Source organism: Gadus macrocephalus, chromosome 21 (genome assembly GCF_031168955.1).
Source record: "Gadus macrocephalus chromosome 21, ASM3116895v1".
Taxonomy (NCBI): Eukaryota; Metazoa; Chordata; class Actinopteri; order Gadiformes; family Gadidae; genus Gadus; species Gadus macrocephalus.
The window spans coordinates 12,270,333-12,298,196 of NC_082402.1; the positions used below are offsets into that span (position 1 = coordinate 12,270,333).

A 27,864-nucleotide genomic window follows, 5' to 3' on the forward strand; every position below is an offset into this window, starting at 1 on the left:
CGTGATTTAAAAGCAACAAGTGGAATCCATTCAGGTCAATCTAATTTCTAAGGGGGAATCTATCTATTAAACACAGCACTTAAAACAACAAAGAGTGATTACCTCTGAGCTTAAGTGTCTGACTTGACGTGAGGATGAACTCTAATTAATATCGGCAAGGTGAATTAGTGACGTGTGCCTATGTACTGACTCACACACACACACACACACACACACACACACACACACACACACACACACACACACACACACACACACACACACACACACACACACACACACACACACACACACACCCAAACACACACAACCAAACACACACACGTGGCTTCCTTCTCCCAAGGACGGCAATCACAAGCGAGAAGGTGCCACCTGCTATATGCCCTGGCCCCACTGTGTCGCATCGATCTAGCGTGAAGCATGTTAAGTGGAACATTCTGTCAGTGTGTGTGTGTGTGTGTGCGTGCGTGCGTGCGTGCGTGCGTGCGTGCGTGCGTGCGTGCGTGCGTGAGAAAGAGAGCGTGAGAGACTGAGGGACAATAGCCCCGGGACGCTAACGTTCTGCCAGTTTTGCAGTCCGTACAGTTTTGCAGTCTATCGCTCGCTGGTCTCCCTGTCGGCTGCCGCCTGACAGGGAGCAGAGGACGTAGGATTGTTGATGGTGTGACATTTGGTCCAACTCGCCCTTTTTTCCTGGGAACAGATGCTCCCCTGTGTGCTCCCGCGCTGGGCTTTTTCCCTCCTCGCTGATTGTGTAAGTCTGCTCAGGCAGATCTGAGATTTGACGCAATCGCAACGTTTACAGTTTGAATTTGTCATGTCCCAGCTTAACAGTACTTCAGCTCAAATCACAGAATGACCAATTAACGCCTGCCTACAACGAAAACTAGATGGAAATGATGCACCTGTTAAAGTTCTTCACAGTACTTTGTCATCAAACGGGGCAGCCTACACACATATGTTAGCGTGACAGTTGTGTCTGAGTGCTGTGAAACGTGGCCTGAATGGCCCTTCTTTGGTTGTATCCATGACGGACAAGGACAAGTTACACAGTGAGTTAGACGGAGGGAGTTACCCTGTGGGTTCTGTTCACTCTGCTGGATCTAAAAGGGCCCAAACTACCTGGCTTAATCGTATACAACCACTCTGGATCATGTGTATCAATCAAGACTTGGAGTGTATGTGAACCCCCTGTTTCAGCCCAAGCTCGAACCTGAAGACATCTGAGTTGTAGGAAGGAGAGGGGACGTATTATCTCCATGGCTACCACCCAGGCCCACTTTTTGATTCACTGCTTCTTAAACTGGCTTTTGTGCATGCGATAGCATGTGCTGCCACAGCAGGTATGCAAAGTGACATGTTTGGAGTAGCCAACTGACATATTCACCTGAATATCATGACAATGTAACACAAATAAAGTTAGAAAACTGCACTGAGTTACCAGATCAATGTAACCCACCTAACAGCCAGAGTCCAATATCCATTGACGACCTCAGCCGAAGATCCGGAAAACTGAGCTAACAGTTGGGTCGGTGGGGGGCCAGATGTTATGCGAACGCCTGCTGGCCATGGATACACACCATTACCCTAATCTGCCCCCCTAACTACCCAGCCCCGTCCAAGCCCCCTTCACCAACACTCACCCACACCAAGCGTTGGGGAGGGGGGCTGTGTGTTGGGGAGGGGGGCTCTCCCTACTGGGGAGGTGGGCTGTGTCCGGCTGGCTAAGCAAGCAGCGACATCATTTGTTCCAGCGGTGGCAGTAAATCAGAGGGACGTGGGGGCGTCGCCTTGACCTTCAGAGGAGGCGGGCTGCAGATCTGAGCAGGAGCATCAAGGAGGCACACGGCCGAGCGGGCCGCTGCCAAGACACCGATATAAAGTTGTTGAACCGGGGGAAATTCTCTGTAGAGTACCAGAAGTCTGCTTTTTCCGGCTAAAACGCCCTTCAAGAACGCTGCATCTCTATCCGCCGCCCAGCCTAGCTGAAGCGAGTCGGACCTGGGACCGGGGTTATGACAACGTGCCCTCGCTCCTATGGATACCAACGTGTCCGTTTCTTTCAACGCTTGACGACTTGTCAACAGTGGCGCTGCCAGGAATGGATTTCATGAGGGGGTTGATAAAGAAACAGAAGCGGAAGCATGACAGATGCTGGAAGCTACCGGTTTATTCCCCATTGATTTTATTTAGGACCCAACGTAGACACGTGGAATCAATCTTGCGCTTCGCTTAAACTTGTTGGTGATAGGGTCGAGGTGGCACGCCATCCCACGCCTCCTCTCTCCTCTACTCGTCTCCTCTCCTAGTCTGCCCTCCTCCCTGGCTCTGCTCCTCCTTTTCTCCATTCCTCCTCGTCTCCTCGACACTGCTTGTCTCCTCTCCTCTCCACTCCTCCTAACTTTCCCTTTCCTCTCCTTGCCTCCTCTCCTTTCCATGGCTCCACTCCTGAGCTGTTAAGTCCCATAGAGAAGAGCAGCTATAGTAGTGCAGTGTAGTTGTTCAGTGTAGTGTAGTGGTCATTTTCATCATATATCGATATACGTATGGACAATAGGGGGGTGCAAATACATTTGTTCTGCTTCACCTCCACTCATCATAACCAACATTCACCATCTCCATTGGATGAATCTGATTAGAAAAAAAACACTTTGCATCATGGGATATAGTGAGGAAATAAGTAGGTTCACGTCAGTTTTTGTGTTTAGTATTTTATTTATGATGCACTATACTAATTAAAGCTAGGGTAGGTAATTTGGAGAAGACAGCCTGAGTATGCTAGATTTTGAAGTATCCAACTAAATAAATCCCAGCCCTCCTTCAAGTCTGCCTCGCCTTGTGGAAGTCCTGTGCAATAAGAGCTGGCGCAGACAGGTAGGCAGGTAGACAGACAGGTAGGCAGGTAGACAGACAGGTAGGCCATCCAATTATTTCACTCGAGGCAAATTAAACTATCGGTGCAGTATATAACAGTCCTGCATCAGCCCCATACACCAATTTTTTTTTGATTTATAGATTGCTGTCGAGATGTAAAGATAGTTTACAAATATGACACAAAATGCTTCAATGATAAATTGCCTAACCTTTCTATAAGTTGAGCACGATATAGGAACAATGTAAATACTCACTACAGAATGCCAAAAGGCTAAATATTGCACTATATAGGACACAAATGAACTAAAATCCTAATTATGCACCATGAATCTATCGGTGTTACATGAAGGGGTCGCAAGTACCGTCCAGCCCAAGCTGTCGTCAGCTGACCTCTCATTGCAGCTAGTTAGCATAAAGATCCAAGATGTACCCTAACAGTAGGCTAAATGGGATGAATCTAGTAATTTCCCCTTTACAGGGGTGAAATTATACCACCAGGTGAGAGTATGATTAGCCATTACAAGCCGTTGGAAAAGGCTGATTTTCTAACGGCTTGTAGTGGCCAATCAGCACACACCCTCAGACCACCCAAGACCAAGGTCCACACCATGGGCGATCGGGCTATCTCCGCTGCTGCCCCAAGACTATGGAACGCCCTCCCTGACCACCTGAAGGCCCCACAGACTACAGCTGTTTTTAAAAAGAAACTTAAGACTTATCTTTTTAAAAAAGCCTTTTGCTAATTTCCCTTTTACTGTTCATGCATTATATGTTTAAACAACCTGTTTTATTTTTTTTTCCTCTCTCTTAAACTCTGTAGCACTTTGAGATTTCTGAATGTAAAGTGCTCTACAAATTAAATATATTATTATTATTATTAATAATCACATTCTCACCTGGTGGCATAATATCCCCCCTTTAAGTAGTGCATTATACAGGGAATCAGATTCCAACACTCAATATAAGGACCACCAATAAACACTTCAAAAAGGGCAATGCCCTTAACTGTGCACAGTTCAGGGCACGAGTGGGATGTTTTTAAGAAACGTAAATTCTAAGACCACATTCTGCGTGCATAAGCCCTACCAAAGTAGTTCAACAAACGCTTAAAAACGTAGCTTCAGCTGTTTTACAGCTTGAGCTGGCTTTTGTCATTTCTACACCAGGTGATTGGATTTCAATTAATAATCCCAAAGATTACGTAATCGCTTTACTCTTTTTTTTTTGCGGAAGAAGCAGCTGATGGCGAACGATAAGGGGAGACGCACACGGTTTTAATTAAGAGGCCAGTGTCACCGCTCTCAATCAGCCCTCCATTGTGTGGCTTGATCACTATGCGCACTTCCATCCGGCGTTCACATAATGTAGTGCTCCAGTCCCAATATTAGCATACTGTGTTTGACATAATGCCGTTTAAAACCGCAATACAATTACAGCATGGTGTCAATTCATGTAAATTTGAAACTGGAAACAATTCCCGTTTGAGAATGAGTCAGATCATAGCTTTTCCGTCTGTGTATAAACATGTTTTTAAGGGGACTTGCAATAACATACCATGTCTCTAGCTATTGTCATGAGTATAAACTGCTCTTTTCAACTACAATCTCACATTCGTCTCCAATGGGGCATCAGCAAAGGAACTGTGTGTACAAATAATTTCCATCCTCGCATTTGCACACATTAAACATAACTGTATATACATAACATATCATTTTATTGTGTCGGCTGCTAGGTTTTGTAGACCTGCCATTCACCAGAAGCCTTAAGGCTTACAACAAGCAGCTTTTACACCAACAAGGTGTCCGCCAGGAAGGAGAAGCAGGCACCTCTAAATACCTATCCCTGGGACCATCTATGTCACTACTTTCTTCACACAACATGCAGGTAAACGTGTGTCTGTATGTGCCTGGGGCTCATCTGTTGCTCTCAGTCTTCTGCCGTTGTATTGAGTAGTCCGAATGACCCCCATCTCTTATAGATAACGGCTCCCTAGGGAAACCACGTGAGAGGGGAACCACACAACAGCTCCTGACACTCATGGCCATGGGGATCGTTCGGTCGGGAATATGAAACACTGCAGGGAGTTTTTACTGGCAGGAAGGCTTATCAATGCATCAATCAGAACAATTAACTTTGTGGGTCCTCCACAGAGATCAATCCAAATGGCTTTTAGTCATAGTTTTATATATACAAACCGTTTTATATATGACAATTTCCGGATTTGAATCTCTATCTCTATTTTGCATAATTGTTTCACTTTATTACAAATAGTGCTTTGTCATGAATACAGCTTTCTACCTGGTTTCTACGAAATTTGCGACTCTCATATCTCAAATCGTTTTACGACCCATTTCAATCAAATACAGCTCTAATACAATTTAACACACACTATCTCATGTCATTTGTTTCTTAGGTTAGGATTTTAGTCAGAAAAACATATATGCAGGACGAATCACCATCCTTCAAGGTCTGATAGGATTAATATCTCATGTTTAGGAGTGAGAACAGTTTATATTACCGTATTTTCCGGACTATAAGTCGCAGTTTTTTTGTAGTTTGGCTTGCCCTGCGACTTATATTTCGAAGCGACTTATATGCCAAAATTGTGCGTACATAATCTTCGGCCGCAAGATGGCACCGTCATTCATTAGGCCTACAACTGAACGCTGCAAGCCTACTGCACCACCGAATAAATTATATTCTCGTCGTCATCGTCCTCAATGTCCTCCGGTTCAACCAAAGCTACCCCAGCCTTAGCTGCAATGTTGTGCAACATAGCTGTCACACATATCACAGCGCATGACTTGGCCGGCGAAAACTGGAGCCCTCCGCTGGACTTGTGAAGGCATCTAAAGCGCAACTTCCACCTCCCGATCGTGCGCTCAGGTTTAGGACCGCGGCGCATACGCGTCCGGTGGAATCCCGGTGTCACTGAATTCGGTATACTCTCAGTACTACGAGTGGGACCGACACACCTATATTGCTATTGCAATTTTATTCAGTCTCTCCAGACTAAACGTTCTTGTTTAAATGTTTAAAAATAAATGCGACTTATACACCGATGCGACGTATATATGTTTTTTTCCTCGTCATGGAGCATTTTTTGACTGATGCGACTAATACTCCGGAGCGACGTATAGTCCGGAAAATACGGTATGTCCTTACGACAATGGGACCGGTTCACAAAGGCAATGCGAAAATGTTGACAAATAACCTTTAACTAATTGTGCTGCAAAGAAATAAGCATACAAAAGTCATGCCATATGTGGAAGTTCAGTAAAACAATGTAGGTCAGGAAGTTTCCGTTAATGGCTTCCCTTTGCATTGCAATTTACAGTCTCGGCAGCATCAGTACCACCCCTCCGTTTTAGAGTGAGAAACCCCAAACCCCCCACGCCTCAACAAACAGTGACCCAACACCTCCCGCTAACACCGTCGACCACATCCCCCGCCATCAGCAAAACCCCAAAGACCCCCCGGACGCACTCACCTGCAGATAGTGACAGGGCCGCGAAGATGGCTTCAGGTCGGTGTGCATCATGGGCTTGTCCAGGTTCAGACTCGACTTCCTGTACGCCTCCTTGGCCTGGCTGACGGTCAGCGTGGACCAGGAGCTCCTCTTCATGAACTTCCCCTCGGGCGCCATGGCCAGGTGCTCGCACGCCGAGCACTTGACGTCGTTGTTGCTCCGCGACGTCTTGAGCGACAGGTCGCCGTAGTGGTGCGAGGAGTGGTGGCCCTGCGTCACGTCCGAGTAGCAGTGGCCCACGGGGGCGTGGTGGTAGTGCTCCCCCTGGTGGTGGTGCCGCGACATGACGCTGGGCGGCCGGTACGTGCTGTCGCTGTCCAGGTTGTCGTCGGAGCTCCACCAGCCGCCCGACCGCTGCTGCTGCTGCTGCTGCTGCTGCTGCTGCTGCTGCTGCTTCCTCTCTTTGCTCTTGCTCCTCTTGCTGCTGCCGCCGCCGCTGCTGCCGCCGCTGCCGCCGTGCTTGGGGGGGTGTTGGCCGTACTGGTGGGGGTGTTGCGGGTGGTGCTGGTGCTGGTGGTAGCTCCCCCCGCCGCCTCCGCCCGCCTCGCCCTTGGAGCCGTTCATCTTGGACGAGCCCTCCAGCGAGTGGGACTTGGTGAAGAGCTTCTGCACCGAGTGCACCAGGTGGCGGATGCGTCCGGGGCTCTCGCTGCGCTGCTCGGTGGCGGTGGTGGTGGTGGTGGAGGTGCGCTGGTACTGCAGCGTGTGGAAGCCGTCGCCCCGGTGCAGGGGCATCTGTTTCTCAAACTGGTCCAGCAGGTTGGCGGGGAGGCGGTTGCTCTTGGCGCTGGCGTGATGCGCGGATGAGGCGGCGTTGGCGGCGGCCTGGGCCTGGGCCTGGGCCTGGGCCTGCGCCTGGGCCTGCGCCTGGGCCTGGGCGGGCGAGGTGGCCGAGGCTGCGATGGCGGCGCAGTCCTCGCGGCCGGCGGGGTCGTAGTACTGGCTGCTGTAGTGCATCCGGGGGAAGGTGCTGCTGGAGACGTGGTCGGAGGCGGCGGCCGGCGGCATCATGACCGGGGTCACCATCATGCAGTCGGAGTGGATGGAGCTGCGCGGCGAGTAGCGGTGGTGGAAGTCCATGGGGCAGCTCTCGGTGGGGCTGAGCAGGTAGGACTGGTGGCGGGACTCGGCGCCATGGTGGGAGTGGAAGTGGTGGGGGTGGGGGTCGTAGTCCAGGGCGTGCGGCGAAGGGATCTGGTGGTGGGAGCGGCTGCCCGATAAGCCCTTCATGTTCCTGGCTGCAGCGAGGCGTCTGCCTTCATCAAAGTGTTGAGACGGGGACCAAGGGGGAATCTTCTGGTCTGGTGAATCCAAACACATGGGGAAGAGGGTAGGACAGGGGCCAGAGAGAGAGAGAGAGAGAAACTCTAAATTAAATATTTAGAGTTTTTACAAGTTTTTCCACTTTATCACAGTGACAAGGAAGTGTGTGTGTGTGTGTGTGTGTGTGTGTGTGTGTGTGTGTGTGTGTGTGTGTGTGTGTGTGTGTGTGTGTGTGTGTGCAGGTGAGTGTGTGTGTGTGTGCAGGTGAGTGTGTGTGTGTGTGCAGGTGAGTGTGTGCGTGTGTCAGTGGATGTGTGTGTTTCAGTGTACGCAGGTGAGTGCGTGCGTGTATGTGTGTGTGCTCTTTTTATCCTGACTGTAGATATAGATGTCTGCAGGGTAATATCATTGCATACAAATGAATAGTCGCCCGTCAAATGAAATAAGGACATTAGGTGGGCGTAATCACTAGATCGGTAAAGTTACCGATCTGGATTACAAACAACACTCGTCTGGAACCAGCAGGTGTCCATTGCTTGTTGGAAATACCCAGCGGAAATAAATCCCTTCCCTCAATCCTGGGTTTAGCCTCGGAAGATGGCACACGCTCAAGACTCTGAAACTTCTCAAATTCGTCCGGCAAATGAGACGGCCGTGCCAACTCAGCAAAGACTGCTAAGTCGGCCCTCGACAGCAACACGACTGAGTAAGGGAACAGTGTACATGGGGGGCGACATGCACTGGAGGTATTCCTCCCGACGACTTTTTCTATTGGCGTTCGGAGTGATCCGCTTCCTGACGATGGTTAGGCACGCCGGCGCCGTCGTCAGGCTGGCCTCCCGCCCACAGGCCTACTCCCACACCCCCGTCACCACACAGGATGTGACGTTACCTCCCACACCCCCGTCACCACACAGGATGTGACGTTACCTCCCACACCCCCGTCACCACACAGGATGTGACGTTACTCCCACACCCCCGTCACCACACAGGATGTGACGTTACCTCCCACACCCCCGTCACCACACAGGATGTGATGTTACCTCCCACACCCCCGTCACCACACAGGATGTGACGTTACCTCCCACACCCCCGTCACCACACAGGATGTGACGTTACCTCCCACACCCCCGTCACCACACAGGATGTGACGTTACCTCCCACACCCCCGTCACCACACAGGATGTGACGTTACCTCCCACACCCCCGTCACCACACAGGATGTGACGTTACCTCCCACACCCCCGTCACCACACAGGATGTGACGTTACCTCCCACACCCCCGTCACCACACAGGATGTGACGTTACTCCCACACCCCCGTCACCACACAGGATGTGACGTTACCTCCCACACCCCCGTCACCACACAGGATGTGACGTTACCTCCCACACCCCCGTCACCACACAGGATGTGATGTTACCTCCCACACCCCCGTCACCACACAGGATGTGACGTTACCTCCCACACCCCCGTCACCACACAGGATGTGACGTTACTCCCACACCCCCGTCACCACACAGGATGTGACGTAACCTCCCACACCCCCGTTACCACACAGGATGTGACGTTACTCCCACACCCCCGTCACCACACAGGATGTGACGTTGCCTCCCCGGCCTTTCTCAAAATCCTGCCTCTGATTCCGTCAGGACATGGTCACATTGCGAGATAAGATGTGTGACAAGGTACTGCAGCATGGATGTACACAGTAGAAGTCCATAAGTACCCCATCAAGAGTTCATTCCGAGAGCTGTAATGAATGGGGATAACGAGGTCTGTTCAAGCCAAGAAATCTATGATCAGTAGTGGATGGCACTTTGGTCACTGGATTTCACAGTTCTGGAAAAACGGCCAATATAAACTTTTTGGTTTCAAAGGCTAGAGATCTGATCACGCCAACGGTCGTGACTCATGAGCGGTCATTCCAGACCGGATCTTGCTGACGGTAAAAAAATATATGCAGCGTTGGATGATATGAGTTTGCGTTCATGTGTGGAGATGCTCCGCTCTGTTCCAATCTGGCATCCCGCTTCACAGAAGTGACAAGCAAAACAGTCATTATAACAGAGGAGGCTGTATGTGACAACAGTATGTTTTGGATTGGATGGTGTTGAATCAGTTAACAGCACGGGTACATTCACCAGATCTGCTCAACAGGACTTAAAGGGACTCTCAGATTACATGAATGTGCCATAAGGGAAAATAGAAACCGCTTAAAGGACAACATCACTATTAAGTATGACCAAGGAATACCCTAACAGAAGGAGGCCTTCAGAAGCATTTGAAATGAACAAGTTCACAACTACTTAAGTGTTAAAACCGACTTCCTGTGTGTCCGTATGGGCAAGTCGGTGTCCGAGTTACAGAAGATTTCAGCCCTGCAAGCCCTTTCTCACCTAGTTCATGGGGATTGGGCCTTTTTGGTTTGTGTGCATTTAAAGGTGCTATTAGTACGATTTTAGTACTGAATGCAAAGCTTTTCAATGTTTGGAGAAACAGGGGATGGAGGGATGTAGGGGGGACCATTTTAAGGTTTAATTTTCAAAGCTTGGTTGCTTCTGGTGTTTTCTGCTGCGTGTCTTTACAACTCTCAAATTGTACCTTTTTTTTTGCAGCTTTAATATTCTCTATATATTCTTATTTTTCAAAATTGAAATCATGGGAACCCCTTAAAAATATATATAGAAAAAAAAGTGGTAAGCAGAGCAGACCCTCCCAAAGGTTATGTGGCTTAGATTCTATGGTGAGTTGTCCAACATGGCAGCAATTATAGCTGATTACAGTAGGTTTTGTAACGTATTATGCCGAGATTCATTTAAGTATCTTAAAGCTATGTTATTCCCCCCAAAAATGTAATCTCAATTAAAAACAAAAAAGGCTTAAGTTCAATCATTGGGACCCGCCTCTTAAACATTGAACTTGACCTATTTTTGGGAGAAAACACAAATGCATAAAACCGTTGTGTTCTCCTAATAACAGAGAGTTGGAATTCTGTTACCCTAATGAAAGGGTTTTTCATGAATGGACGTAATTATGGCAACAAACCCCACAACAGTTTCAGGATGGAGACAAAATATTGTTTTTACAGTCACAATACACATACCTACTGTATGTCAATTCCACTGTATGTGTACTGTCACAATCCACATACCTACTGTTTGTGTATTGTATGGTATAGGTAGTATCATAATACACATACCTACTTTTTGTGTACTGTTTGTATTTACCTCATAAACGCACAATTTATCCTTTTGATATTTCTTTCAAAATCGATACATTTTCATGAATTAATCAGCACTTCTTACTCGATTTTTTCGCATTAAGCCAATTAAAACAAAATATAGTAGTGGTCAAATAATTCATGTGACGAATGAAGACGTGAAGCTTGAATCATGAATCTTGAATACTAAACTAGGTATTTAACTGTTTAAAGTAATTTGAAGTCAACATTTTACATTAAAAGCATATTTCAGAACCGGATTCTTTAACCACCTGTTAATCATCATATCAAAAACATTAAGATGTGGTTAAGCAGCAATCCTTTCAGTTCCTGAGTCACTGCCATCCTTCCAGTTCAGTCTCCACACCTTACCAATGAACTGGCGACCTCAAAACCTCATCAGATGTTCTCTCGCTTAATAACATTACAATGAAATTAATTGTTAGTTTTTCATAAGAGATTGCATTCTATTACATTATTCCTCAATCCTCTATTCATCTCCCAGGTAATGCTTGCATAACATCACCCCATCCCAACCCAAAACACACACACACACACACACAAATGTGATGATTTATAGCAGCTGGCGTAGCCCCGCAGTCTCACACCAATTTTGCATCTTACTTTGGTTCACAGGGAGACAATAGTGGAGCCCTGGGTGTCTGCTGCCATCCCACCGTAAGGAATTGGTTTATGGTCTACAGTGAGGCAGGAAACCCCCGCCATGAGCCGGGCCTCCTCTTACATAACGCTCAGGTTCTCTGATCTCCAGCGCTCCTGCAACGCTTTTTCAGAAGGGCCTGAAATAAAAAATGCGCTGTTGTCATGGCAACCGCTGCCAAAAAAGAAAACCCGTACTGGACTCATGGTGAGATTTGCGAGGCTGCACGCGGTGGATCCGGACATTTAAAAAAGAACAAATCAATAATGCAAACGAAGGTATGGTGTGATATACACACTCTCGGTTTGGTCGGAGGAGCGGGTGTGTCCGGTGCGTTGCAACGCTTACATATTTAGTTATTACCGTATTTGAAATGTAAAGACGAACAATCGTTATCCAATTATAACCACAAAGACATCTATTTCTATGCATGATTCTGTTGGGGGAACGAGGAACACCGATCTATCTCTCCGATTGCTCGCTTTTAGTCTCCCATGCTTGGGGTACAGTATGTCACGCAAGGATGGCTGTGACCTTCAGCTTTGAGAAACTCGATTTATTCTGAGAGAGGGTATCTTGTGAAATCCAATGCAACAGTTTTTAAACGTAAATATCCATAAAACAAATGTAAGAGTGGGAGCACAGAACATTCTTGCCAATTGGAAGGATGAGTCAGAGCTCTTGAATCAGACACTGGAGAAGGACCCCAGAAAACCTACCCCCCCCTTGGCCTCCGAGCCTCCTGGAACATGGGTGGGCGGGTCAGTCTATTCCTGCTGGATATTGTTCTGTTGCTTCAACGTTGGCCACATTTATAAAGACTAGTAGTGCATATAGGTGTTCTTAAATGTTCTTCCGGGATTGATTTGTGTGATACTATGGTGATGGAATAACAGCGACAAGTAGAAAAAATTCAGTCAGTTATTTATTTACTCCTCGTTCTCCTTTTTACGTGTTTAACATTATGGTCCTGTGAGTCCATCTCTCTTCAAAATCTATCGAAAAATGTCTGATCTGTGATCCTTTGCATCAGACATCTCTGATCTGTGATCTTTTGCATTAGAAATTTCTGATCTGTGATCACCTACATCAGACATCTCTGATCTGTGATCCTTTGCATTAGAAATTTCTGATCTGTGATCATCTTCATTATAAATCTCTGATCTGTGATCATCTACATTAGACATCTCTGATCAGTGATCCTACGTGTCTCTCTGTGATCCTTTGTATCAATCTGTGATCCTTTGAATTAGACATCTTTGCTCTCTGATCCTTTGCATTAGACATCTCTAATCCGTGATCAGCTAGTGCCATAACTATCTATCAAACACAGCAGCAGGGAGAGCGATGACACGGACTGGTTGCCTGGGTAACTAAACATGCCCAAACAGAAGCTAACAATAGTTCTACATGCTCACAGATCTAGTGTGGGCACACAAGCAGGGGCTGTCGTGTAAATGTATGCAACGTATGTCTGTATATTGTGCATACTACGCACTGACCAAACCTTTACGGGGCTGTTTGGTTCAGCATGAGCAGTATGCTTGTGCCAATACTAACACATATAGGACATGTTTCACAGGTGCAGCAGCAGAGCAGCCTTTAACAAATCAATGAGAATGTGCATTATGTGTACTCGCCCACCACATAATGTCTGCATGCTGTCAGCGGAGCTGTGAACAGCAGCGCCCACGGAGACTGGGACCACAGAGTTTCAGTTAGTTGAACAGCCTTTTCGGTAGTTACTATTTGAACGGTTATTATTTGAATCGGTGAAATAAGGGGGTTGCAATAGGGTTTTCATGTCTACAAACATGGTTGCCCACACAGCAAGGGGGCAATAAACAGTAATGTGGCCATAAACTAATGAAGTCCCATTAGCGACGACAGCATGGAAATCCATGTATAAACAGTATTGTATTTCCTTTTGCTTGTAAAGCCTAATAATGGAATGATGAAGCACCGTTTCCCCAGGTGAGTATGTTGCCTGGGCTTTCCTTTGCATGTGAACGGATCATCCTAATGTTTGTCCTCTAAGTTCATAATAAACACTGACTCAGAGTCTAATAATTTTGACTGTATAAATAAATGACTGAATGATAAATGTAATTCTAAGAAATTTTCAGAAGGCTAGCTTTGGTTAATTTTATGGTTTAGGTACTTTGCTGTCATTATTGTTCGTTATTGTACCTGTCCAAGTAACTTTTTTTAAATGCAACGATGATCCTGAGAATATAATATATAGAAACAGTTTAGAGTAGAGTGATACTGAGTAGTATCACTCTAGTGAGTAGTACTCTACCTTTATAATCATGTTTCTATGGGTACAAGACAGCTAGCCTATTTTAAATTGTCAATGCTATGTTTGGCATTTTTACATTTATCATTTTGTCCATTGATGGATGTAGCCTATACCATCTAGATGGCTAAACTACGTTTTGCCAAGGACTTACACAAGACCTTTTGAGCGACTACATTGGGCAGTAGCCTACATGCCTTATTGTTTACTATAATGGGTTTAAAGCTTTGGTAAACCAGCCAAATATAATCCATAGTAGTTTCTCTGATACAGAATATTTCTGTCCATTGCTTATCGTCCATGCCTGCTTATAAAGTCGACAGATAGAACTCTGCATAGCGAGGTCATGTCACAGCCTCTCCGATAGACTTAAGGCTAATAACCAACTCTCTCAAAATTAACATTCATGAGCAAACAAGAACCGTAGCCATTTAAAAACGTATTCAAATCTTTTTTAATCCTTTTTGAAAAACAGGGACAGACCGGGAACAGATCCAGCCTGGGACACGACTCCAGAACGGGGCACTTTTGACCCACGTCAAGGACATTGTGTGTGACATCAGGGAAGCGTGTGAAACATTGTCCAATGTCTTTTTAAAACACTCTTTAAAACAAGACTAATCTGAAAGAAATCTGCGATCATTGACAAAATCATCATCATTGACGGGTCAATTTAATGTAATTGTGTTTTCCGTCGGTCTGAAACAGACCAAATTAATCAATCAACGAATCAATTCCATAACTCAATATGCCATATTTCACAACTAAATAAAATAATTGTGTGGTTGTGTCGGCCACACATTGCCATATGTGCAGAGAAGTTCGCAAATGCTTGATTTATTATTTGTATGTTATAATGTTATAATTATTTTATAATTACCGGTATAACGTGCTCTCTCTCCAACTGTCTCAAGTTTTTCAACATACAAAACAAACTAATTGTGTGTGTCCTTGTGTCTGACACACATATCTACACACGCAGAGGAGAGAGTTCTCAACTCCCTTAATTGCTTTTATACATTCTTTTATATAATGATATAAGGTGTATAATAATATCATTATATTGCCATTGTTGGCATTATTATGATATCCTAACATCACACAACAGACTGGAATAAGGTAGCCTAACGCAGCAATTGAGGCCTTTTCTATTTTAACCCCTCGCTCACAGCCAGCCTTCTGTTCTCATTGATCAATCTTCACACTGCAGAACTCCTGCAGGCTTTGCACTTGAGTGCCTTTACCTTTAAGCCCTGGTCGTCACACCCTCACACGATTTAGCCCTTGCACGGTTGGGTGACAAGAGAGTTGTCCATCTGTGTGCCTATCTGCTTTGACCTCGCCCAAAAATAAATCGATTGGACTTGGGCCTCGAGCCTCCCTTTCCAATGGGCCACACCCACAACTGACTGCCTATTGATATGTTTACGTTCATCATAAACATGAACAAGTAAAGCCACGGGTCCAGCCCTGTGCCACACTGTGCGCTGCTTTTTCTAGCCTCTAACCATTCAGCCTCTCACTATCGTGGACAACCGTTAACACCTGCATGGGAAGCAATGGCACCTATTACACCAAATAGGTGCTACCACTTTACATTACAATAACCATTTAATAAGCATTGTAACAACCTCTAAAAGCATATCCTCTCCTGTGCAGGAAGTTCTTTTTGAGAAGGAAATGGGAAGCAATTAGAGTACGGCACTATAATGTAAAGTGTAACAAAAAGAGTATATAGAAATGCTTGATATGCTGTCGGTGCGGGAGGCCCGGCAGGGAACCAGAATTGGTCCAGCGTCATGAACGTTGTCCCTGGGGAGTTGATGACAACGCTGGCAGAACCTGAGCAGTGATGTCACCAGCAGCTGACAATTCTAAACCAATAATATATCTGTTTATGATAGACTAGAAAAGAAACCAATGCATGGAAAATGTTACAATATTCAAATGACAATTATTAGCACCATGGAGGTTGTGTTTTCTTTTATAGACCAACTTATAGAACAAAGTGTTTATTTTATTTTATATTTACAGTAAAATGTAGAATCTATCGACCTGACCGCCTCTATTTAGGAATTATAGGAGCATAGGAATATTACGGTGAGTAATGCTGTTTGGGTCGTTGTTTAGAACGTTTCTCATGCGAGACATTTAAAAACATAGCCTTTATAACGAAATAAGCTTTTATTAGCCTGTGATGCATTCTGAAGTACAAGCCCAATATTTACACCTATATTCAACTATATTGATCAGCTGCTTGCGGACCCCCCGAAAAGAGCCCCCGAAAAGAGACGCGACAAATCACTGCATGAACCGCTCATTTCTGGTTCCAGCCGGCTCACGCAGTTGCCACTGTGTCATGCTGGCAGCTGAGAGACCCCCCACACAGGGGTTGCCGGCCCACCCGCCTCAGCTGAAGTGGAGCCGATGGAGAGATATGCTCCATCATATTGTTATGCTTCTTGTTTTTGCTTTACCAATCTGGGGGGTATGCTGTTATTTTACAGCCGGGTTTGTATCGATCCACTTTTAGTAACAGCGAAGAACAGCAAACAGTGAGACTTGGGTGGCAAAGCCCTGGGCCATTTCAATTGTGTGGTTGAGTGGTTCATGTGTTGGAACACAGCTCTTGTGTGCAACACATTTCTGACTGATGGTTCCGCCTGAGCCTTTTGCCTCACTACAAGAGGCCCGATATTCAATGCTCCCTTCCATCCCATCTCCCTGCAGCACCTCCCGCCTTCGGTTCATCTGTGACCTATAACTTCGGGGAACTACATTACTGTTGCTCAGAAACAAGGCTAGCAAATCTCGTGGAAAACCTTTTACTATACGGCTGTCATTTCGGCCTTAAAGGAGTGCTGATAGAATAACATCCCCATAACATCCCTATTAATATAATAGGGATGACGTGAGGGAAATGGGGGCTCACATGTGACTACATAAGGCTACATATTCCCTGCTAGACCACCTGTTGGGATGAAGCTTGCAAAGATTCACTCAGGGTGTTGGTCTTGATGCTGTTGCTCGCACCAATCAGAGGTCATTCTTCCAAAGCGCCGCCCACTAAGGGTTTCAGCATCTCCCTGAAAAATGGCCTTTGGGGGGAGGCCTTGGCAGAGGTCTCCATTGTCTGTGCTTTACTGAGAAAATGCTTTGTGTTTTTCGAAAAGTAACCAAAGAGTGAATCCAGAGATGACGGTGTATGTTGGAAACACTAGACACAACCGGTCATCCTCCAAGGGCTTTTGTGAATCATGAAGTAAGTTATCGCAGCTTTGTTTGCTGAAAGACACAGTAGATACATGCGAGACTGCGTCATCTATATAGAATGTAAGTATGTTATCTCTGCTTTGCTTGCTGAAAGATACAGTAGTTATATGCGAGACAGCGCCGTCTATGTCTGAGGGCAGGCTATAGTGTCTATCAACAGGGTGTAATCAATTGGTTTTAATCGTTATGTGTGGCAATGTTTGCTGCTGGGTGCTCATGTTTTTTTGCGGAGGATATTTGCTGCTTGTTTCTGTAGCCAATAAAGCCAATATTGAAGTGACCTTCAGTGAAATATTTTTTACAACAAAAATGTGGATGCAAGGAAGCAAAGACACACCTTTTTACAATCTGCAAAAGTCAAAAGACATCTTCAATGCGTCATGTTTTACTGAAAGGTTACAGAATTCCATCACTGGGCCATGAACATCGTAAAATAAATCATCCGTGATCTTCTTTTAAAGACATACGTCCACACCAGGAGCGACCAAAGCGTCGCTGCGAATTTTCGCTGCGAATTTTTCTGTTCGCTTTGGTCGCTCAAGTCGCTCATGACGTACAATTCAATTATGCAGACGCATTTAAAGGAGCCGTATGCGTTTAGTAGGCCCTACAGACAGCCATATCAAATATTGAACTCTCCCATACACCTTGGCCATATTGCCGAGACGGTTTTGCTTGTTCGATAAAGTGCTTCGACAACAAGTAGGACAGTGATTCCCCCCAATATAAAAATCCTAAAATGTAGGCTAATTACAACCGAGAACAAAAAACCCTGCATGCTGTAGTAGTTGAAATATGTTTCACTGATCTGGATCTGCAAATCATGATCTGCACTCATTCGTCGCATTCAAAACAAATAGACGTTAGCGCACATGGCTAATTTGCATACGTGCACAGGACTGGTTGGCTCCGCAAGGCAAATAATGGAACATATCTATCTATCTAGGTCTTTCTGTCTATCTATCTATCAACGCGTGTCTAGTTTTAATGTGATGTATTGTGTGTATGTCCAGTCAGACTTGTTCTGTGTGGTCTTGTAGGCTACTGTCCTGTGTGGGACGAACCACCTAAATGGATTCCCGACGATTTGTGTCGTTTGGTATTAATAAAGACTTGACTATCTATCTATCTAGACTATTTAATTAAAAATTATTCACCTCAGGCTCCGTGAATAGTGGGGAATAGAGGGATAAAAGACAAGAGATATATCCCTTGTCATTTATCCCTCGTCTTGTCGATTAGTTTGTTTATGTGACGGTTTTGTTTAAAGCATGCTACACGCGATTGGTTGGTTAGATTGGTGGCATGTAGAGCAAATTATAATGATTCCCGCTTAAATACGAACATTCTAGATGTAGCCTATAAATACTCCCGCTTATCATCACTTGATATCCAAACCACTATGGCGTTTCGATCTCTGAACTGAAAAAGGGTGGGTTCGTACAACACCGGGTGCCCAGTTACAGCCGCGATTAATACTTCAGCCGACATTTTGTTCAGTGAGTGAATAAAGGTAGGTAGGAACCAAAGTGCCTGCCGATGTTCCCTGGGATCCACGCAAGCGAAGAGCGTCTACATTCCGATTGGCTGTCAGTGTTTGGTCGCTGAAGCGAATAATAGTCATTTGCATAAAGTTAAAAAGTTTTCAACTTCTTTTTGACGCTCTGGTCGCTCAACTTTGGCCGCTGGTAGCGTTGGTCGCTTTGGTCGCTTTGGTCGCTCTTGCCCATAGAAAGTGAATGACTTCCGGCGATTTGGTCGCTCAATTCGCTTCTGGTGTGGACGGACTTGGGTCCCATGGAGAGGCGGCCATAAACACTCATTTGTGTGTCATTGTTAGCCGGTTCTGCATGCTTTTTCCCCCGACAAACCCCAGGATCCTAATTACATTCATACTCTCTTGAGAGGGTTTGATCGCTCCATGATTGTCGAAAGCAAGATCGGTCTTTGCAGCTTTTAACCAATTAGTTTTAAAGGACGCCGATTTCACGTGAATCATTTGCTGGGATTGAAATTAAGAATACAGCAAATGACCGACAAAAGGGCAAACATTTTGGCCGCAACATTTGTTTTACTTTGATTGAGAATGGATTAGGAAGTGGATGAGCTCATGTAGTAAAATCCCTAATCTAGTTGGCATGGTAAAAGGTGTTATCATAACCAAACCATGGATTTTATTACGAGAGAGAGAGATCAGAGTACAGAAAGAGGTCGAGTTGGAGATTACTCTACAGCGGCTGCGGAGTAAATAAAAACAAGAAACAAAGCCGTGTGACTTAGGCCCCAACCTCCCTTAAACACCGCTTTAAATACACAATAAATACACTTGGCCACTGAATAAAGGCTTCACAAGTCACAGTCAGTGGTCTTTACATGAAATTTGAGTGATGGAAAATAGTTTATGGATCCTCAAATGTGCCCAGTGGGCGCTTTAAATGCCCACAATGGAGGAACATGAAATATTGATGAGGGCTACCAAGTCTCACAGCTTACACAACAGCTATTATGGCCCGAGATCAACAGGAACGTTTCCCCTCCATCCTAGATTATCCTGTCAGCAACCGATACGGCCCGTAAATCGGTTATCCTTGAGAAAGAAACCGCAGGCACGTGAACACAGACACACGTAGACGCACACACACAGGCCCACACACAAACAAACACACACACACACACACACACACACACACACACACACACACACACACCGACGGACATGCAAGGGAGAGACTCGAGTGTTTGGAGAAAGGATAAAGGTTCACCCAGAGGGAGAGCACAGGCTATAGGCCAGGGATCCAGTAGTTGGCTGCTAACGATATGCTTTCACATGCTGGGTATCCCCACACACTTCCTGCTGAACTGTTCCCCTCATTTGACGTCTCACACACACAGGGGGACAATGGATTACAATAGGATTAGAAAAGACATAGAGCAGCCAATGTATTGCATTGATTACAAGACAATGACATCCTCCTCCTCTAATCTAAGGTTATTTCTCGCTTGATTAGTTTCCCTGTGGGGCTGACCTCTGTGATTAAAGGTGGATCGGAGAGAGGCACGCTGTGGAACACTGGACAGCAGCAGGCTGACCAGAGACACATTTAATGCTGACCCAAGCATTAATTAGCCAGAAGGTAACGTTGCCTGTGAGCCACATCAGACACGGTCAACCTCTGAAAGACATCGATAAGGGCTCATAGTTACTAACACTGGAAGCAAGCGAACAGGAGGGATTCTTCTTTTCTTCTTGACTGATACGAGTAGCCCTAAGGAGCAGAAGACATTTGGAGAACAGCACAGAACCAAACGAGAGGGATACACTCGACTTGACCAGGGGGAAAAGGAAGTGAGATGAAGGAGGGAAGGAAGCTAGACAACGGAGGAGAGGAAGCGAGACAAGAACGTTGTCAAGGTGTCATCTCCTGGCTAAAGGGTGAAGTGTGCCGCAACTTTTTATTCAAAGAAATGGCTGAAAATAATATTCTTAAAAAATCCCGTACAGATAAAAACAATAAGCACTGCTTACTGTATATGGCTCTGCTTTAAGGGTTTAGCAAGCTCAACATTAAGAGTTAGACAGAGAGCTGCAGACAAATGATAGAAACACAGCAGGGACTCTGGTGCTGTCAAACCTGACTTGATTTTAGAAAGGTACAACAGCCAACATCCTAATTACCATTTTAATCAGAAAGGATAATCAAATCTATTTAAAGCAAGACCTATCTTTTGAAATTGACCAATAGGAGGGTAACAGAAGTCCATGAAGTATTCTCATGAAATAAATAAACCTTCATAAAGAGCACGATTGGATCTCATCGGGGTAAGAACAGGAAGGAGGCAACCCTTTCACCAGGGTTGACACTCACTCGAAAACACGCAAACGTTAGGTAACCAGCCCAACAGAGCCAGTGTGCCCTGACAACCAAACCAGTGAAACATGATGCAAAAACCTCAACAACTCAATGGATTGGAAAAAGATTCATTTTTTCGGTTGCGGATGAATCTTTCGTTTCCACTCTTTTGAATTCCGCCTACTTCCCCCCCCCCACCCACGCCAGCTCCAGCAGCAGCAGCGCCGCGCCACCAGCACACTGCTTCCTGCTGCCGCTGCTGCTCAGCCTGGCAGACACACGGGCTGGTGCTCAGCAGGCTGTCAGCGCTGCACTCTGGGCCGCTCGTCCCTCCATCTCCATCTCCTTCCGGCTCCCCTCCAGCGGGAGGGGAGCCGGGGCGAGGAGGCTCGCTGCGGGCCGGCGCTCCTCAACCGTTTATATGTAGTGCCGGCCACCCACGCTGCGTACATTCGCCCCGGAACACCGTGTGTGTGTGTGTGTGTGTGTGTGTGTGTGTGTGTGTGTGTGTGTGTGTGTGTGTGTGCGTGTGCGAGGGACTGAGAGAGAAATAGATGAGAAAGAGAGTGTGTGTGTATGTGTGTGTGTGTGTGTGTGTGTGTGTGTGTGTGTGTGTGTAAGTGTGTGAGGGACTGAGAGAGAAATAGATGAGAAAGAGAGTGTGTGTTTGTGTTTCCGGTGTGTGTGTGTGTGTGTGTGTGTGTGTGTGTGTGTGTGTGTGTGTGTGTGTGTGTGTGTGTGTGTGTGTGTGTGTGCCTACATATGTGTGTGTGAGAAGGAGAGAGAGAGAGAGAGAGAGAGAGAGAGAGAGAGAGAGAGAGAGAGAGAGAGAGAGAGAGAGAGAGAGAGAGAGAGAGAGAGAGAGAGAGAGAGAGCGTGTGTATAAGTGAGTCTGTGCACTGAGGAGTGGGAGGGTAATGTGTGTGAAGGTGCTAGGGGTTTGGATGCATGTACTTATCGTTATGCATGCCTAAAGGTTTGTTTCTCCACTGGGCGAGTAAGTAATTTATCCTTGCACTGTGGAACCTTTTTCACCGTAGCCAGAGCTCTTTGTCCGAGTGGTTTAGCATTAAAAGAACCACGTTGTCGGCTCAATGTGCGCTAGTGACTAGTAAATATCTAATGGGTATTGGATGTTTTCTTTACTTTTTTTGCTTAATGCAGTTGATCCTGATAAAAGTTCCTGCCTTCTAAAAAAGCACAGCCAACCAATACTGTCAACTAGTAAACATTTGGCAGTGAAAGGAGATCTTTTTAAAGAAAATAAGTTTTGGGTGAAATATGTGTCGTGAAAGTTAAAAAGTTATTTTTGTTTTTGTAATGATGGCGATTTTAATAATGATGGAAGTTTATAATTAAGTCTGCCTAACATTATCAGATAAGAGAAAATGGAAACAATATTCAATCTAGAGTGTTTATTTTGTGCACTGGTGCCTATGAGTAGCTTAGCTTGAATAGTATTTTAGTTAAGAAGCATGACAATGGCAAGGACTTTTCAGTGTAAGTTCTTCAAAAATCAGAAAGCACATTTATCGAATCACAATATCTCAGAAAACACACACCCTCAGGGTACACTCTCAGAGTGAGCAGTTTGAGCAGCAAAACCTCCTAAACCAGAACCATCATATTACACAATGTATTCACAATGTTATGTCTGATCGCTCAACGTTTAATCCAGACATCGGGGCCCGCCACAAAACTGAAACTTGCTTCGTCATCTGTGTGTACGAAATTGCCAGCCCTCAGCACATTGCGCCATGTTGCCTCCAGTGCCTCCCATCCTCTGCCATCACAACATGTCTGGGGAAGGCTCCCCGCGCGAGGAAAACCCCTGCTCAGTGCTCTTTAGCGCTGCTTCAAGGCAACAGGGGGAGCTTGGCGCATCAAGACCAATGGGGGATGATACAAACTGAACATGAAATAGGAGTGTATTTCTGTAGACATGTTATGTCATGTTTCTCAGAGGGGGGTGTGGGTGTGTGTGTGGGGGGGGGGTGGGATAACATGTGCGAGAGGGTAGGTTGTTCACCAGTCTCTTAATTAGGGCTGTTTTGTCATACATGGTTCCATCTGCCTTGTGCTGACAGCAGTACAGAGTGAGAAATGGGGGAGAGAGAGCGAGAGATATTTATATAGAGAGAGAGAGAGAGAGAGAGAGAGAGAGAGAGAGAGAGAGAGAGAGAGAGAGAGAGAGAGAGAGAGAGAGAGAGAGAGAGAGAGAGAGAGAGAGAGAGAGAGAGAGAGAGAGAGAGAGAGAGAGAGAGAGAGAGAGAGAGAGAGAGAGAGAGAGAGAGAGAGAGAGAGAGAGAGGAGCACCATCCCCCAACACCTGTGGACAACCTGTGCTTGAAAACGATCAAAGAAACCAGAGTGATGTTGTGTCATGGGAAACCATATGCAGACGACGGGGAATTTAAAAAATATGGACGTCCGGACTCTCCGGACATAAGACCTGACAACGACTGCAGATGCAGATGACACATCCAGGAGAGGAGCGGAGTTGGTTGCCAGGCAACCGAGTGGTTGCTGGTTCCGTCCTCGGCTCATGCGGGCTAAAGGCAGTGTTTTCCGACCTTGTGGTCGACTGAGTCGTTGGAGATTGCTGACTCGTCAGCTATATTTGCAATATTTGTATACGTTGTTTGATCATAGAAAATGTCAAGGTTTGAAAGGGCTCATAGAAGCCCCGTATGTACAAACACACACAGCCCGCTGATTTGTACCCACAAGCCACCACTGCTAACCACTTAGGGTGTTGTGATGTTCACACGGGTTAAGACGATGTGTGTGGAAGCAGATGCAAGCGGAGGTCACAACAATTTTGCCGCCCTATAAACAGGGTTGCGTCTCGAAAGGGGTAGAAACAACGGGACTAAAGTAGAACATGATGGTCCGAAACCGCAGCCTACCAAGATCCAGACACCCTCTTTGTTCACAGTGCCAGTGTCCACCACGAGTAAATGTGAGCTTTATCACTGTCCATTGAGGTTGGAGAAGCACACTTTGTATACAAATCCTGTGCAGCGAGAAGCACCTTCCTGACAGCTGATCTCAGCAGTGCACACGGCCTGCCCAGTCCGATTTTCTAACACAAACATTTCCACAACAAAAGTGAAGAGTCAACTGATGTATAGATAGATGTGTTACAAGCATTCACGGTTATACTAAGGTCAAATAAACCATGTCTGGGGCTGCAGATTGGAGACTATGGACAGACATCCTGTATGAAGACGAGGCCTCAGTGGAAGAGCCCGTTCTATGATAAAGCCTGTTTGTTATAATAATCAGTGCCAGTGGCCGACTTCATTTGAAGATGACTTTCCAAGATTTAATTTTCTTTCTGATGTTGCGGCATTTCGTTTTTCCATATAAATACAAAGACAAATGAGACATTTTGATCAAACTAATACCCCATCCCAGAATGGTCCTCAGACGGCCGAGACAGGACGTCTCATAATATTAGTCCAATGCTCGTGAGATGAGCTGGGATGAATAGTTTTGTTACTTTGGCAATTCCTCTTTGTAGTTCCACCACAACAAAAGGGCTACATTGTGAAGACCTGCAGAAATCAGAGAACTGTGCTAGGGTTCTCCTAATTATGAATGATGAACAATATGTTTGTTCTTCAGGTGGGGACTGCCTACCACACAGGTGTTTGTGTTGTTGGTGTTCAAAGTATTTAAATAGGTCCTTTTAATGCATTTTCCAATTAACTGCCAACCAGGAAACATCAGCTATCTAAATTAAACAACAAATGCTACACCGCATTTAACCCACCGGAGGAACATTTAAGAATGGCACATAATTAACCAAACACTTGCTGGGTGTGAAGAGAAAAAAATAAAAAAAGGATCTTATACATTCTGCGTCCAAACACTAAAAGATATTAACAGTACTTTATTTATATCCTGTACGAGCATGCAGAATGCTTTCTCTCTAATGAGGAATATATAAGGTTCAGGGGAGAGAATGTTTATATATATTTACAAAAACTATGCGTGTGTGTGCTGGCGATGGCTTGGGTTTCCTGCTGCTTCCTTTTAAACTCATTAAAACTCTGGAAAAAACGAATAGTCACAGGAGGTGAAGTATACACCTACCACCCTTTGTGTTTGGTGTCTGGTGTTGATGGTCGCTGGGCAGTAATTGCACACACTAGACTGTGAGGGGTAAAACTAACGTCTGCTACAGTGGCTAAGCACCATCAACAAGATGTGTAGGAGCAGGGGGGTCCCTGTGGGGTACACAGTGTCTTCAGCATGAAGGGAAGTGGCCCTATGATGCACATCGGTCCCACATGTGGCCCTATGATGCCCATCAGTCCCACGTGTGTGTGTGTGTGTGTGTGCGTGCGTGTGTGTGTGTGTGTGTGTGTGTGTGTGTGTGTGTGTTTACAATCTCTGTATTCCAAGCGATGGTTACTAACTAGTATAATTCAATAGCAGTAACTGTAGCGACAAGTATTAGCAAATTAAGGAGTTTGTGTGTGACCAGGTTGTGTCCATGTAGCCCCAACTGGAATGCTGGTGTATGGGTTTTAGATTGAGTCTAACAGCTCAGCCCCGTTAAACCCTCCATGTTTGACCTCAGCCCGATCGCCCCTCTATGCTGCTCTCCATTTACGTTTCAGTGTTGAGGACAAACAAGGGGGAATGACGTCTATCTGGACCAACCAAGAAACCTATTTCAGTTTCTTAACAACAATGCGCAACGGCCTAAGCTTTAAACTTTACCAATATAATTATTAATAAAACATTAAAGACATTTTACTCAAAGGACACGATTGCACCTCCTAGCTCACCTAGCTCACCGAAACAAACGCACAAGACGCCTCGGGTTCGGTTTCAGGCACAACGCGGTGCAAGACATCTGAAACCAACGTAACAAGCAGTAAACGGGGACCTCTTTTGTGATATCGATGTGTGTTTTCAGCCAAGGGGTTACACAGTCCCAGCTCCAGCCTTATCGGAGGTTTGCGGGCCGCGAGCTTAAGGCGACATGGTTATTGATTTTTTACTGCAGGGAAAGTGATTTACCAGAATTAACTCTGGGGCGTCTCACGCATGATTAATGAGGCAGTGCGGACCATTGGTTTGATTGGGTAGAGACCGGGTCTGTGCAACAGGGAACCAGTGGAGGCCTGCCACATGTTAACGTCTCCTTCAAGTATCCTACCTGCACACACACACACGCGCACACACACACACACACGCACACGCACACGCACACACCTACATACATATGCCTTCAGCGCTGCTTGTGGCGGATATAGGGGTTTATAGTTCTATATCGATTTTATGTCGACACACTAGGAACACAATCCACCACTCGGGATTCCAAAACTGGGAAATGTATTTTCTTATTATGTTTATTACGTCTCCCACTGGGGAGAAAAACAAGCTGAAAGACAGTTAGACGTTTTAATGTTATAATGCTGTTGCCCCAAGGATTAACTTGGACAGTGTTATCAGAGACACCTGGGCTAAGTCCAGAGCTTTATTAGACTAGTGTCTAAACAGTCACAACTATCTGCAGAGATGCTGCTTAGAAAGAAAGAAGGAAAAAAGAAAGAATGAACAAATTGATGGCTACAAAAAAAAGTGCAGTAAACAAAAGGAAGAATGAAATAAACAAAATAAACAGAATAAACAAAGGAAAGAAGAGCGAACAAACCAAAAAACGAGTTGAGAATGAACATTTTGTTTTTTCACCACTATATAGAGGTGAACAGGATTTTTTACCCAATGTTGCCCCCATACATCTCCTTCCAATACTCTTGTCCTCCTTCTCAGATGTCGTAACCCTTGCATTGAATATCGAAAACCGACAACCCTACAAATTATGCAAATATTCCCAGAGACCAGAGATCAGACTGGATCCTCTCACCCCAAGCTAGTAACGTATTCACCAAGTAGCAATGGAAGGACCTTCATTCGCCCTATGCCTTACTCGTAAAAGTTAAAACTCATGTTAGCCATTTTTGGTTAAAATGGATGGAAAATGTAGTTGCTAAGCAACAGGGGGTGGGCTATCCGTGGAGGAGGAGTTGTTTAAGCTAATGAATCACAAAGATCTCTGCACTGATTCTTTAAATACTTTACAAGCTGCCTCGTACAGAGAAGGGCGTTCAGGAAATATTAATAGGCCGATGAAATCCATACTCAACAAGGTGCAACTTGCGTCTGACGTTAACCCAAGAGCATGCCAGAGGTATGTGTAAGTGGGACGAACACCACGTGTCCATATCAATCAACCAGTGTAACACATTGGCTGTCTGACCCCACCTTAATTAAATAGCCGGCCGGCTTATTAAATGTGCAGGCAGCTCCGATAATGAACATTAAGTGCGTGTTAACGTCAGCGTAACGGATGACGCAGTCCATCTGCCACACAGAACATGCCAACCTACTGCAACAGATGTCAAACTTGAAGAGCAAGCAAGCAAGCGACACGGCTGTCATTTGGACAGAATTGATTGTACTGATGTTCTGTGTTGTGCTTGTTCTTTACTGCAATATGGTTGTGTGCAAAATGTCGACACCATGGTTTCTGCAGTGTGTGTGTGTGTCTGTGGGTGCGTGTGCGTGTATGTGTGTGCTTGTGCGTGCGTGCGTGTGAATGGCAGGTAAAAGGTAGGAGCCCGTCACAGGCTGCCGATAAAGGCGACTGTGGTGACCGGGATCCGTCCCCCCTCCTGTCAGAGGGACAGAAGCAGGGCTAGCCTTCCCCTCCCCTGGCCAGCGATGACACGACAGGGACTGAGATTATTCCCTCGTAACGCCGAGACAGTATCGCAGAGTTAGCTTATCTCATCCGGACCTCAGTGACTGTAAAAAAACTGTCTGAGCAGATTGTACTGCTGCGTTAGTTTGAGTGCCATGTTGACTTTGG

General features: G+C 45.7%; 1 protein-coding gene across 1 annotated transcript in view; it reads right to left on the minus strand.

Moving 5' to 3' along the window:
- dlgap2b (discs, large (Drosophila) homolog-associated protein 2b) overlaps positions 1 to 27,864 on the minus strand; it is a 61,569-nt gene that overhangs the window by 12,015 nt on the left and 21,690 nt on the right. The window contains exon 3 of the mRNA XM_060041659.1: positions 6,365 to 7,704. Coding sequence (XP_059897642.1) covers positions 6,365 to 7,704 — 1,340 coding nt within the window. The remainder of the gene's footprint in view (positions 1 to 6,364; positions 7,705 to 27,864) is intronic.